The sequence below is a fragment of the Cupressus sempervirens genome, chromosome 7, assembly GCF_028749045.1.
Source record: "Cupressus sempervirens isolate cs-2001-9-10 chromosome 7, ASM2874904v1, whole genome shotgun sequence".
NCBI classification, from domain to species: domain Eukaryota; kingdom Viridiplantae; phylum Streptophyta; class Pinopsida; order Cupressales; family Cupressaceae; genus Cupressus; species Cupressus sempervirens.
The window spans coordinates 915,289,565-915,305,402 of record NC_143124.1 but is presented as its reverse complement, the minus strand read 5'-3'; the positions used below and the strand labels follow the sequence as shown (position 1 = coordinate 915,305,402).

Genomic DNA, 15,838 nt, shown 5'->3' with positions numbered 1-15,838 from the left:
GGTGGTATTACACAATGATAGTTAGTGTTTGAAGATCTACATTTTTCCCCTTACTATCACTATGTTTGTCTTTAATCCTTTGGTTGAAATGATAAATCCCAAATAGACCAAATTTATTTTATTTTAAACTACATCTTCTAATGTTTATTAGTAACTTCTCTTCCATCAATACATGTCTAGTATGCCACAAATGTTCATCTTTTGTCCTAAGAAAATAAGAATATTATCAAAGTATTAAAAAAAACTTGCTCAAGACCTTATTCACCAACAACTTAAAAGTACTTGATGCATTGTTTAATAAAGATAGCATGACTAACCACTTAAACAATCCTTCATTTGTCTTGATTGTAGTCTTCCATTCTTTTATGTCTTTGGTTTTGATCTAGTATTATCTACTCTTTAGGGCTATCTTTGCGAAGTATTTTATGTCACTCAAACAATCCATAAATTTTGGAAATATGGGAAACTCGCTAGGTTTATTTGTCAAATGTAGGATGACTGAAAAATCAAAGAATTTTGACAAATTATCTGCATCCATGAAGTACAAATTTCCAATTTTGACAAATTATCTATATCCATGAAGTACAAATTTCCGTAATGAATTATCTACATCCATGAAGTACAAATCATCCTCTTTTGTCCTGGAAAAAGTAAGAACATTATCAAAGTATCAAAGTATTATTAAAAAACTTATCCATCAACTACTTGAAAGTACTTGGTGCATTGGTCAATTAAGATAGCATGACTAACCACTTAAACAATCCTTCATTTGTCTTGATTGCAGTCTTCCATTCATCTGTGTCTTTGGTTTTGATCTAGTAGTATCCACTCTCTAGGGCTATCTTTGTGAAGTATTTTCTATCACTCAAACAATCCATAAATTTTGGAAAAATGGGACTCACTAGGTTTATTTGTCAAATATAGGATGATTGACAAATCAAAGAATTTTGACAAACTATCTACATCTACGAAGTACAAATTTCCAATTTTGAAAAATTATCTACATCCATTAAGTTAAAATTTCCCTAAGGCCCTTACAATTGCCTACACAAACAAGAGCTCTAGTGAGCTAGAGTCCCTACATTATACAAGAGTAATGAGTTTTTGGAGTATATATTAGAGGTTAAAAAATCTTGTTTTTGATTAAGTAAAACAAGTTTTAACGGGTTCCTGAAATCCCATAGTAAACAAAATAATACCGAGTTAAAGTTCAAAACATTAAGTAGAACAATACTAAACAATAGGCCAGGGAAGGCTGCAAACCAGACCTAAGAAAAAATAGCCTCTAAAGGAGCAAAAAAACCTAGTTAAACTACAAAAACTAGGGAAAAAAATAGTAAAGTCAGGAGAACAAATCAGGGCACCGCATCTTTGACCAGCTCAATTGTCTTGAGCTCAAGCTTCTCCATGGTCTCTATTGCTTCAATCATCAGTTGATTATCTTCTGGGATATCCTCCCTATCTCTCTTCCTCTTGTTCAATCTTGCTTTATAGATAGGGTTGTCATCTAGGGGGTTGGCATCCACTTTAGGAGTCATGTTTTCCTCCTTGACCATGTCAACTTTCCCGTTTGTACCAACCTCCATCATCTCTTGCATTTTTCTAATATTATCATTTAATCCTTTGATAATATTAAGGCTTTGGTTAGCCAAACTATGAAGAGTGCACTCCATCCTATCTAATCTCTTACCCATCTCAATGACCCTAGTTTCGAGAATGCTAATTATGTCAAACCCATCATCTCCTTCCTTCCCTTCCAACCCTATAATCCTGTTCATTAGCTCTTCAGTTTCATGGAAAATCCACTTGATTGATCGGAAGTTATCCACCATCTTGTTGTGGGAATTGTTGAGGAGATTCATCCCCACTTCCCTAGCATTGTCCCTGAGAACCACCATTGTCGGATCAATCAATTCTTCCAAATGGATTTTTCCATCATCGCCCTCTAAGAGCTTAGGTTGTATGGTCTCTCTAACACTTCCTATCTTTGCACTTTGAGACTTGAAGTTCCTCCATACCATTTTCTTTCCCTTGGAGCCAAAAGATATAGCAGTTTTCTCCTTGCCATAATCCTCATTCCTAACCTTGTGGGAAATGGGAGTTGTCTCCTGACCCTTTCCAAAATCTTCATCAGCCTCACTTTCAATTCCCCTTCTCCTCTTTATCGATCTTTCCACCTTCTTGCGAGCTTGAACCTTGCTAGTACCCTCATCTTTCTCAACAGTCTCCTCATCGATATCCATTCCCCCATCCTCTTCATTATAATCCTCTATTGAATTAACCTTAGAATTGAAACTTTTACCCGTCGAGCCTTTCCCAGTCTTTTGCTTCTTGCACTTGCCCAAATCCTTATTTATCTTGGCCACCTCTTCCAAGTGGAGCCCCACACTATCCTCGGTATCAAAAAGGGGATACAAGCTTTTTGTGTCATCTGAGGACTCCACTTTGTGGGCAATAGATTTGCCACGAGTTTGAGCCTTGAAGTGCTCATAGATTAGTAACAATAGTCCCTCGTGGAAAGTTGGGTTAGCATACGACTTCTTCTTGTAACCCATTATAATCTTATTAACTGAGGAGAAGAGGTGGTAGGGTATGGAGATTTTTGTGCCATACCTGAAGTGGTTAAGGATGAAAAAATGATGGGTACAAATTCTACCATACCTTGTATCCAACATAATGTAAGAAATAATCGCCCTCAAAACGAACCTCTAGAGTTTTTTAATTGAATCTAATTCATAGTACACTCTTGTCTTCACCATTTCTTTCATCTCCTTGGAAATTTGGGTTATCATACGACTTCTTCTTGTAACCCATTATATTCTTATTAATTGAGGAGAAGATGTGGTAGGGTATGGAGATTTTTGTGCCATACTTGAAGTGGTTAAGGATGAAAAAGTGATGGGTACAAATTCTACCATACCTTGTATCCAGCATAATGTAAGAAATAATCGCCCTCAGGATGAACCTCTAGAGTTTTTTAATTGAATCTAGTTCATAGTACACTCATGTCTTCACCAGTTCTTTCATCTCCTTGGCATCTTTAGCAAAATCTTTCACTGTATTAAGGAAAATTTTCTTGTACCTAAAGAATTTGATTCTCTTGACAATGGAACTAGTGACCTTCGCTACAATGCCTTCATTTACCTAGAAATTAACCCCGTCAATCTTAACTTTCCCATCTTTCCAAGAAATAACCATAAGATCAGTCAACTTAGGGTTCCAGCCATGCAATTTCTCAATAAATTTGGAAATACCACCATCCCTCAATTTCTCCCATACATTTGACTACCTATTCCATTTTGTTGCCTTGTCCTCCGACTCTCTACAATGTCTTTCGCCTACCATCTTGTTGCTTAGAGAATAAATTTTCTACAACCTCTGATAATGAAGAATGATTTGCATATAACACTCACCAAAACAAATGTTGCCTTTGTTCTCGGGAATGTAATAGAAATTAAGCTTATCAATCACCCATAAAGTGTGCCAAAAAGCCTCCCAATTAAGATAAATCTTGTTCAGTCTATGCTTAGCTCTCAATAAAATTAATGTGATTCTGACACCATTACCTTTCATTATTACTCTTAATATTTCTCATCCTCCCCTAGATTCTCTCAATCTCTATCATGCTTTTTGCTATCATTGGAATCCCGTCAACATCAATTGACCTGTATGATGTTTCCCTTTTGACCGCCTCATTGGCCATCCAGTCAATACCCAAGTTGGACTCTCTATATTCATGTGAGAAGTGGACCCCCAAGTTGGACTCTCTATATTCATGTGATACGTGGACCCTGTCGAAAGTGAGTTGGATTTGTTTGGATGCTTCCACCAAGTTCTTGATTGACTAGGACGGAGGATGCTCACCTTTTAGGCATTTTATGATGTTGTTCAAGTCTCCCTCAAGCCAAAGGCATTTAACACCAATATCCTTTGCCAGCATACTAGTTTGAAGGGCAACATACGCCTCAGTGAAGTAGTTGGTTTGGTGCCCTAAAGGGAAGGTAATCACTACTATGTCATAACCATAGCAATTACAAATCACTCCACCACTGCTAGCTTTCCCTAGGTTTCCTTTGGCTGCCCCATCAAAATTTACATTGTGCCAACCCACAGGGGGCAATGTCCATTGGCATTCCTCTCTTCTGTTCTGTGTGGCATAACTACACTTGGTATCTCCTGCAAATGGGTTAGAATCTTTGCAAAAAATGTAGTTCTCCAAAAGGGCATAAGAATTTTACCCAGCACAATCTTGGTGAGAGGCTAGCTTCCCTGAAAATTTGATTACTATGTTCTTTCCATATTCCCCAACCAAAGTGAGGCAAAGCCCATTTGTTGATGGCTTGAAGGCCAAAGCCCTTCCACGAGTCATCTGATTGCCTCAAAAATTCAGTAATCATAGTAGGGGCACACCAGTCCAACCCAAATACCTAGCTGAAAAAAGACCACAACTCTCTAGTGAAAGAGCAATGAATAAACAAGTGATCCATAATCTTGGCCTAATTTGTGCAATGGACACATCTATTAGGAATGTAAAGAGCCCTTTGATGAGATTGTCAATAGTAAGCACCCTATTTTGAAGGAAAAGCCAAAAGAAAGTATTGATTTTAGGAATAAGGCCAGGGTACTTGGCCTTTGCCCATATTGGTTTGGAATCTTGTGTCAACTGAACTTGGTACCTTGAGGCCACTGAGTAAATTCTAGAAGAAGTGTTCTCCCACACTAACTAGACCTGATTCTCATTCAAAATCATAGTGTGAAGGATAATCATCAAAGGTTTGAGCTCCATCCTTAGAGATTCAAGAAAGGTCTCTCCAATCTTTGCCTAATCTGTAGTCACTAACTTTGCTGCCAAACCTCTGACTGCAAGTATTAGCCCATTTGTCAAAAGTAGGAAGATTAAGGAGAGGCCCATGGATAAGCCATTTGTTCTAGCAGAAAATTATCTGTGTACCCTTGTCCACTCTCCATTTTGCCTTTCTTTTGGTTGTTTCTCTAACTTTGAGCATACCATTCCAGATGTAAGATCCCTTAGGATTGGTGTCTTCATTGAAAAATTGTCTAATTGAAGGTCTCCCAAGATATTTATCTTCCATGATATCATGCACGCCAATCCTCCTTTCTAGAAAAGATTCTCCAAATTTGTTTGGCTTGAAGAGCTTTATTGAAAGGTCTCAGTCTTTTGATTCCCAAGCCCCCTAATTGTTTGGGGAGGCACACATTTTCCCAAAAAATGAGAGGAAATCTCTTGTGTTCCTCTGAACTAGACCAGAGCAAACTCCTCTGGATCTTCTCCAATAAGTCAACATATTTGCAGGGTATCCCAAATAGACTCATCGCATTAGTTGGAAGATTTTGAATGGGTAGATTTAACCAACTGAATTTTTCCAGCTTGGTTAAGGGTTATACCCTTCTAGCACAGCCAATTTCTTATTAAACCTATCAATAAGACTAGCCCAAAAAGAATTAGGGGGTTTGAGGCCCATAGGGAGACCCAGATAGGTTGGGGGAAGGCTACCTATGCCACATCCCAAAATATCAGCTATCTTCCTTTTTCTCATAGCCAAAGTATAGATAAAGAATACAGAGATTTTATTCCAATTGATAAGTTGTCTCGAACCCCTGGTCTATGAGCTCAATATCTTTTTGACCACCCTAATTTCCCCAACTAAGGCTTCCCCTGCCCTCCCACAATATAGTGTCATCCACAATTTTTTGGTGAGAGAGCACCAAGCAGCCTGAAGAAGGTCTAATACCTTTCAAAGCCCCAGATATCCTATTGGCAGAAATCATCCTTCCCAAGCACTCAACCATAATGATGAAGAGAATGGGCAAAAGGGGGTCACCTTGTCTTAACCCCCTTGAGGGTTTGAAGAATGTAGAAGAAGATTCATTGACCAAAACAGTCAAAGAGGAAGTCGAGATCAGTTGGTTGATAAGCTTGCAAACCTTTGAATCAAACCTAAAGGCTTTGAGGACCTTAAAGAGAAAAGACCAATCCACCTTATTGTAAGCCTTGGATAGGTCAAGCTTTAAGAGAAAGCCTACTCTCTTGCCTTCTTCCAAGGAGTGGATGACTTCATGGATAGTCATAATAGAATCTAGGATTTGTCTCCCCGGAACAAAATCAAACTGCTAAGGAGCAATAATCAAAGGGAGGATCTTGATTATCCTATAAGCTAGGACTCTAGAAATGATCTTATAGAAAGAATTGCAAAGGTTGATGAGTCAGAAATGATCCATAGAGTCTACCCTTCGCATTTTAGGGATAAGCACTAAAAAGGTAGCATTCACCTCCTTGAGAAAACGTTTAGCTCCAAAAATCTCTTGAACCACTTTGATAACATCTTGATGGACCACTTCCAAAACAAGTGAAAGAAGAAAGTAGGGAAACCATCTGGGCTCGGTGACTTGTCTACAAGGAGAGAGAAAACAACCTGCTCAATTTCCAAAGGGGAAGGAATAGCCTCTATCATGGAGTTATGATCAGGCTAGATCAAAACTAGAATGTTGGCTAAAATATCATGCTGGTCCCCGTCCTCAAGATTAAGGTCTTTGGTCAGAAGATTCAAGAAGAAAGAGATGGCCTCTGCCACAATATCTTTTTCATCCTCCAAAACAACATACCCCTTCTTGATGCTACTAATTCTATTATGAGCTTTGTGCTTCAAAGTGGAGATATGGAAGAATCTAGTGTTTTGGTCCCCCTCTCTAAGCCAAACAACTCTTTATCTCTATCTCCAAAAAGCCTCCTCTTGCCCAATAATATTGTGAAGATTAGTATGAATGATTTTTTCCTCCTCCGGCCTCTCCTCATTATAACCCTCCTTCTAAATAGCACCTTGAATAATACTCAAGTCCTCTGAAATCTTGGTTTTGGAATGGAATATGTTGCCAAAATCTAACTTATTCCACTTCTTGATATTGAGTTTGACATTTTTCAGCTTCTTGGCCACCCTGAACATGGCAGAGCCCTCTATGTGAATGTTCCACCACTCTAAAATATGAAGTGAGATATCTAGGTGGGAAGTCCACATTCTTTCAAATCTGAAGGTGAAGTTTTGTTTAATAGCAATCGGATCCAAAGTGAGAAAAATAGGAGATTGATCTGAACCAATCCAAGCCAAAAGAGATAAATTACAATAGTAGGAATTCATCCAATCTAAAGATATGAGAGCCATGTCCAGTCGCACTTGGATGCACTCCCTTCCCATTCTTCTATTAGACCAAGTGAAGAAGCCTCCCTAAAGCTCTACATCCATCAACACCAGATCATTGATGAAGTTAGAAAGGTCCTACCTACTCTCCAGATCCAGAGCCAGGCCCCCCTTTCTCATCATCCCTTAAGGGGGTGTCAAAGTCCCCCATAATGATACAATTGCCCACCTAGAATCTAGATAAAATATTTCTAATCTTAACCCAATAGTTCCTCCTATCATTCTTAGAATTAGGAGCGTAGACATTCAATAGATACTAGTACTCATTGTTTTTAATATTAACAACTTGAATGAGTAGATATTACCTTCACCATATAGGACTTGAGACTTTGAAATGTTGGAGTTGCAGAGGGTAAGCAGACCCCCTAAAGCCCCATCAAAGTTCATAGAAAACCTCTCCATTCTGCTACTAAAAGAGATTCGCTCCACATTCTCCTTTTTCATTGTGGTTTCTTGAATGAGCATAAAATTAGGTCTATGACTCCTAATCATATTTCTAGGAACCACTTGTTTGTGGGCTCCATTTAGCCCATGTATATTTTAGTATATGACTATCATCTCTTCTTGGTGAGCCAGGCCTCATGGATGGTCTTTTGACTTCCATCCACTAAATTCCTTCTAGTTTCATCTTGCTTGTTCTAGCTGAGACTGTTCCTTCCAAGGGTTCTAGGTTTTGCTCCCACATCAACTTTCATTCTACTCCTAGTGACAATTAGGGAAACCAAGGAAGGGTCTCTACTCTTCTTTTTATTTCTCACCGTTGTCCATTCCCCCTGTCATTCATCTGCACAACTCGCAAATAGAGCCTCCATTCTAGTTAATTAGCCTGGCGAAGAAGCTCTAACTAGATCCAACACTCTTGAGACCTTCCCTACAGAAGCTGCCCCCAAGCCGAGGCTAATACTTGATTCCCTACGAGAGGGACCACACTGTTGATTAGTACCCTCACCTCCAACAAGAGCCTAGGAATCTGGACCTGAGATATATCAAGAATCCCTTGCTCACTAGATAAAATATCCCCCATACAAGTAACCTCCATCTCATTCAGAGGGATAGCAGGATCCTCAAAATCTCTTACTAGAGGAACTTCCTTGGTGCTAACCTCATCAATAGCCCACTCCTCAGCTACCAAAGGTTGCAATGTTTCAACTTCCTTAATGGAGCTTACTCCAGAATCTGCCCTATGGACCACAATAGTGGCCGAAGGAAGGTCACCCACCTAGTCTTCCTATTGTTTCTTGGGCCCTCCTTCCTAATTCACCATTTCCTTTTGTCGCCATACCTTCTCTCCCTCACTAGAGTGGTTAATTTTATCTTTGAAAGTACCCTTGGCCTTATTCCTTTTCTATGCCTATTTCTTGGCTTTCTCTTCCATAAATCTAGGGCATAACTTAGCCACATGACCTGCTTTTTTACAATGAAAGCACACAATAGAGACACTTTTGAAATCCAATATTTGAATGTGCGTACCCAGTTTGGAGTGAAGATACACAACCTCTGGCATATCTCTACCCTCCTTGACCCCCATGCAGATCCTTGCATAAGTTAACCAGCTTCTTGACACTGTAATGGGATCAATGGATAGCAGCTCCCCAAAAGATTTTGCTATGCTGTCAAAACCATCCTCATACCAAAGCTCCATTCGAAGTTCAAGAAGATGAACCCAAACAAGAGCTTGAACAAAGAAAGAATCATTAAGATCTAGTTGGGATGTCCATTTCTACAAAGCAAGGGTAGATCGACCAAAAGACCAAGACCCTATGCAAAGGACCCTTGCGAGATCTTCCATGCAAGAGAACTCGAAGGAAAGCAATCCCTTGGCCATGGCCGTAATCTCAACATGACCTTTCAAGTCCCATTTGTTTCTAGCATAGGCTCGCAAAATATCTATATTCGGCCCTGGACTAGTGAACTTCCCAACCAGAGAAGAGGCCATTAGAAATATTATAGTCTACAAGTTCATCATGAATCTGTATAGCATATTGTCATTTCTCCTTATTTGAAACATCCTTTATCCCTGGGAAGGAAGACTTACCTATGGGTTTGATACCAAAAAGAGAGGACCACCGACCAGTGAGAACTGCATCAAGGACTTTTTGAGCAGTGCAAGCCCGGCATACTCTATCCTGATCTCAAAGCATCCTTCTCGAGCTCTAACCTTAAATCACATGGGCCCTTATTCCCATAGGCAGGATTATCCCCATGTTCCTCCTCCCCTTGGTAGGCCCTTGAACCCATCCCTGCTCCATGTTGTACAGAACCGCCTGAAGCAAAATTCAAATTTCCAATCTCACCAATTCCTACTTCAACTCCGACTCCCTCTCCACGCACCATTACTCCCAATGTCTGGTTAAAAAATATTGTTAATTATGATACTAAATTTAAATTATTTTGCTTATAAATTTTGTTAACATTTTTTTACTCAACGCCTATCAAATGAATAATGATCAGAATTTATATTTTTTAAATAGTACTTTTTTTTAAGTAGTAAGAAAATTTAAATAACTAATTTTTATTATTTGTCTTAAAAGTTGTAAATTTTTTAAATATTTGATCAACATAAATTAAATGGCTTAATGTAGAGGAATATAAAGAGAGCCATGTGCGAGATAGTATTTATAGATTTCATTGTTTCCCCTTTTGTAATTTGGTATGGGTAATAAAAGTTCTAGACCCCTCAATTAATAAATGAACTCTGACAGAATGAACCTTCAAAAACACAGAATTTGGAGGAGTTCTCCGTAAACTTCAGCTAGAAAACATAAATAACTAATATTATTGCAGCATCCAGATTCTCAAACCTGAAATTAGTGAACAACAGTTCTCTAAGGAAAATTCAAATTAATCTTTGATCTTTCCAATATAGAAATTCCATTTAAAAGAAGGGGCAATAAATATCTAGTTCTTTCTACTTGAAAAAATAGTCACGCTATCAAAAAAAAAACGTAGTTCAAGTAAATGTCTCTTTAAAGGATTTCCGTTGAGAAAATTATTAGTAAATGGCGCGGGCCCTGTAACTGGAACCCGCGTTGCGGACATCAATCCAGGCCTCCATATTTCTCCCACTTTTCCAGTCCACTTTGGGGTCTGCTGAATCAGCGAAAATGATCGTATTGATGTTGATTTTGACATGATTTCCATTGGAGCGAAAAAAATGCCTCCGCTAAAAATTAGCAGTGACAGGGTTATGATGCAAAAGAAATGTGATAATTGTGTTACCCATTTTCAAAGGGAGTATTGTGCTTGAAATTTTTCCCGTTTTGTGTGAATTTTACATTTTGTGGAGAAAAGTTTCGAGTGTATGGGAGCGGCTATCCAACCTTATCATATGCATACGGCATCCATTTATCCCTTACCACTGTATTAGCTCAGGACCCAGGTTAACAGAAGAGTACAATCAGTATGCAATGACGTGCCCGTTTCAAAAAAATATTTGACAATAATTGTTTAATTTGAAAAAAAAATTGAATTCTTTTAACAATTACACTTGCTATGGACAAATAAACAGTACAAAGGGGAAGAAGATACAAATAAAACGAATAGTATAGTACTTGTAATATTACGGGCGGCGTTTTGGACTTGCACATTTCGTCAATCAGTATGAATGAAAATGGTAGATTTGTCAGTTGCAGTTGGTGAGACAGAGAGAATGCTTCTCACTGCCAAAGGAACTTGTCCAAGTTAAAAGGCAAAGCGGTTTCAAGCTACAAACACACTGCTCAGATTTATGTGTTGCGAGGGCTTGCACAAACATCACATGGCAAAACTTCAAAGCTACCAGAAAACAACCTGGAAGTTGTGGGTCATGTTCTGCCTAAAGCTTCGAGAACTTTGCATCAATAAGAGAAAATACTGGAAGTTTCTACAGGAATTTTTGATATTTTTTTAATTTAAAATTTTATAAAAAAACCCCAACTAAATTGAAATTAGCCAATGAAAAAATTGGTGGTATGACCACATTGCTGAATAAGATAACGGGTAAACCAAACGTTAGGCTGTACCAAACCTACATTTACTAGTTTACTGACATGATCTTGACAGTACATCAATAGGGAATAATCAGTAACCTAAATCATCAGTTCAACACTATCTAAAATAGAAATTAATTCACAGCAAGTCAAATTGTGATAATTTCCACAGCAAGTCAAATTGTGATATTGCTATCAGGATTTAACTGTATGATAAATGATGTTTCCATTTTCTCTTTCTTGCATAAGTTGACTGGGGAAGATAATAGTAACCATTATACTAGAGCCTCACAACATATTGCAAATTTACAAGATATAAAAATTTATAAGAAATATATTGTAATCATTACTCTAAGAGTCTCTCATGGCCACTTTAGAATAGGATTATTGATGGAAAAAAAATTAAAACATTAGGTGTAACTTGTAAGCCTTGAGAAGACTTCTTTCTATTTTACTGCATTCAGAGTTCTCATTTAAGCCAATTAACCAGGTTTTTAAGTTCAAAATCATTCCCACAGAAATTCCATCAAAAGCCTCCGGAGAGGAATAAAAATGAGCTGGAGGTTAAATCATGTTTCATCTTCTTTCTTTAAGTAATAACAGCTAAAAGACTTGATCATTTATTGAATAACAATGGTAGATTGCTCAAGGGATCCTGATTGAATTCATATTCCCTAAAAAAGCTCCAATTAATACATGATCAAAAAGACACAGCATCTTTTGTCAAATCCAAGTCCAATATAAAACTTCCGACTGACTGATTGGATGTTTTGGATTCTCACTGTACTTTTTGGCTTGAAAACTTCTAAAATAAGTTTGCTTAGGGCACCGATCAAAACTCCTTGCGCACATAAAGACTTAAAGCAGTAAATGAAGAATTTGCTGAGTAGAAGAGCCACTATATGTCAAACTTGTTTCATACCGAGTAGATGTTAATCTTTCCAAATCTCAAGAAATTGCCAATTGTAAAAGAATACATCAACACTTCTTCAACAAAAAAGTGGCTACCTGACAATTCAATCTGCAACCAATGATACTGTGGGGTCTATAACAAATGAATAAAATTGAAAGAAAGTGAGTTTGGATAAGGCTCTATTTTTATATTTAAAGCCGTGACTCAATATGAAAGCCAACCCCAAAATTGTTTCATTAGCATGTCTCAAAACAAAGAAGTTGTACAAATCTAGGGGACAAAGGAAATCAAATTAACTTCAGATTGAATCCAATCACCCAAAAGGCCTAAACATGAGCACCACGCAAGTATCTTCTTTCATAGAAACCAGTGACTTGATCTGCCACTGCCCACATTATGGCCTGACCTGGAGGTATTCTCATAAGCCTTGGAAGTAATCCCTTCCACAGGGCTAACAATCCTTCTTCTGCAAAAATTGTTCTCAATGCATGAACCATGCCCTTATACTTAAGTTCACCCGTCTCAACAGATCTACTTTGGGCCATTAATCTTGTTTTCACGACATCAAAAGGGCCTGTGCAAATAGGACCTGCAGTCCCTGCAAGAAACCCTGATATCATGGATTGCCATGGTTGAAGAGTCCGGCTGTCACCTTCCTGCTTTTTCCACAAAACAACATCAAATGCATTCTTGGCAGTAAACATTGCTGCTTGATTGATTCCATTTCTCATAACAGTAGGTGCTGCACCAGCCCAGAGGCCAAACAAACCTTCCTCACGCACAATGCTGGCTGCGCAGTGAACTGGGCCTTTATACTTCAACATCTCTGGAGCTAGACCCCTCTGCTGTTGTAACCTAATCTTTACCACCTGCAGCGTTTTGGGTAAAAACATAGAAAAACTGTGAATGAATTGAGGAGAACAGAAGTGAAGCCAAGATGGTGACACGATTAAAGATGCTAAAGATGTTAAGCATTCAGTCATAATCAAGATGTTAAGCATATTTAGTTTGATGCTTTAAGGGGAGCTAAAATAGGACTAAAAGCCATTAAATCGTATGAAAACCCTATGGAACCAATATCAAACTTTAATATCCCAAAAGTACAAAATGAAGAACCCAACACAAGCTTTAATTTCTAAATGGCTATAGAACAATTTTATTGTTGAAAGAATTTCAAGTTACAGTCATACAATCATTCAATTATCTATAATTTTTCTTTCATTTTGGGGCAAAAATAAAAAGAAGTGCTACATTACAGATATTATGTTCTACGTCTTCACAAAAGAAAAATAACGAGAGGATATTAGTATAGTTGTATCTAATTGCGAAAGATGGCAAATTTTATGAAACCCGACAAATAAATTGCAGGAAATGAGAAGGATATAAAAACAATGGCAGAAAGGAGTTACAGAACCCCATCAAAATGATCTCAATCAATATCTATGAGTCAAAAGTCCACAAAGGCTATTATGTGAGACTTGTGAAAGAACGAAAAGGTTAGGCACATGAACGAGATTCCCAGAACCTCAGAGTTAGAGATGGAAAACTCATATATCTCAGAGTATTCAAGGATCTCAGATCAATCAATGCTCTACAGTGATACGTAAATTATTTTATTGAATCCATAACTTACCAATGAAGAAGCAGAGGGGAATTAACCTAATTAATTTAATCCATTTCTTATTATTCAGGTATGGATAAGCACCTTTGAATTAACCTAATCTCTTTCTTCTTATTAAATTAATTTTGAAGACCAAAAGCCCATTCTACTATTTCGTGCAGGATAATGAGAATTTGCAAGATGAATTTAATTAATATTTAATTTTGGCAACCAAGTTAATTATTATTTTTCAAAGTTGGCAAATTGGGCCATTTAAATAAAGAATTTATTTATTAATTGTTGTATTTACTCAGAATGAGGCATGAGATGTTCCCTACAGATTCTACAATGAGGTATCTAAGAAGTTACCACATGGCATTCATGACAAAGTGTAAACTATTTTGGAGAAGGAATATTTTAATACATAGCAATTATGGGGGGAAATTTATTTGTTGAGGGCAATCTTCATAAATATGTTAGACAGCTTTTATGACAGTTGTGAGTGTTACTAGCTATAAACAGCCAGGAATCAAGTGAAGGTTATGACAACTCATTGAGTGGACCTTAAGTGGAGAAGGAATACTTAACATCTTATTATCTTAATTGCCTGGAGATATGGGGTGTTAGAATTCAGGCCCTCTCGTTTCAATGGGCTGCTTCTTGTAGGTGATCATAACACTTTAGTTAAGGGAAATTTAATAAATTAAATGTCACAAAATGGTGTGACAATTGGTATCCTTAACCAACTCAGGACACTATTTAAAGGGGAATCAGGACAATTTTGGGTGTCAATGTTGGAATTGGGATGCTATGAATAAAGAGATCCTTCTACCCATTCACGTGTTATATGCTTTCGTGCAATCTATGTTTATTTCTGATATCATTTATAGTGTAGAATGCAGCATTGTTGAATGGTTAATATTGGATGCACTGTATACTCTGGTTCGAATTAGGCAACTAACATTTTGGCGTCATTGCCTAAATTTGAACCTGGATGTCTAAGGAAGAAGGAATAGATGGGATGGCGGCATAATGGGTCACACCTACGACCAGCAAGTGCTCATAACCGATAGTGACATCGAGGACAAGAATAAAATGACCTGAGAGGATCAACTGACACAGAACTTGGTGCAAGTGTAGGACATAGCAGTTGACGAGTACATGCAGAGGGAGGTGAAGTGAACAGTTGTCCCTCTTGACATGGTACAAGACAAACTCACATAAGTGCTCCTTTGTACGATCTTCTTGGTAGCCTTCCAAGACTATTGGCTCAGACACTACTTGAGTTCCAAGAACAGTGTGAGGAAAGGGAGAGGGAAATCCAGAAGCAGCAAATACTACGATGGCACGAGGAGAGTAATCGAAGGGAAGAACTCAAACATCGTACTTCTAGCCCTTTCAATAAATTAATGCCCCTTGTGCCAAATAAGGACATATGACAACGCACAAAGGAAGAGGAGAAAACGGAGAAGGAAGTAGAAACCATTGTAAGGAGGTCTACGGGTACGAGAACAATGTAAGAGGCAACAACGGCTACAACTCGTGGGGAGATCTCTCAATCTATCTACCTGGAGTGACACTTGTGTGATTACTGAGGAATCATCCATGTCACACTAGTGGGAAGATACTACAAGAGACTCCTTGACATCTCGTGGGCACAAGAAGGGTTGGAGGCAAACAATTAAGAGAGTAACTCCATTCGCACAGAACCTTCTCAACACTCTGAGGAAGTCAATTGTGAAGAAAGGGACCTTGTAGGTGAGGTCACAAACATATTTGAAAGTACCATACATGGCATCAAAAATCTTGCCATATCGAAACAAATGGGAATAGGGCGGACAGAACCAGAACCCAAAACTATGGATAGGAGTATCAGTACGACCAAGGTGTGTACAATAGAGGTGAAAGGGAAGGGGGCACATACCTGCTTGAAGGTGCAAAAGAAACACAAGGACGCAGCAGAGGAACTAACCCACCAGAGTCTAACGACGCACAAGGTACCAGTCATAGGAAACGAATGGTGAACACCCCAAAGAAGCAAAAGCTTCCAAAATTTTGCAGAGACAGATTGAATGATCTGGCCTACCACTACAAGACATGTGCAACCATATGGGAGGCGAGTGGTCGGAAGGACAAAGATTAC

General features: G+C 38.2%; 1 protein-coding gene across 1 annotated transcript in view; it reads right to left on the bottom strand.

The window, feature by feature from the left end:
• Nucleotides 1–11,740: 11,740 nt before the first annotated feature.
• Nucleotides 11,741–15,838, bottom strand: part of MSFC1 (Mitochondrial substrate carrier family protein) — a 63,885-nt gene continuing 59,787 nt past the window's right edge. Inside the window, exon 2 of the mRNA XM_089793505.1 lies at nucleotides 11,741–12,964. Coding sequence (XP_089649631.1) covers nucleotides 12,422–12,964 — 543 coding nt within the window. The 3' untranslated portion in view covers nucleotides 11,741–12,421. The remainder of the gene's footprint in view (nucleotides 12,965–15,838) is intronic.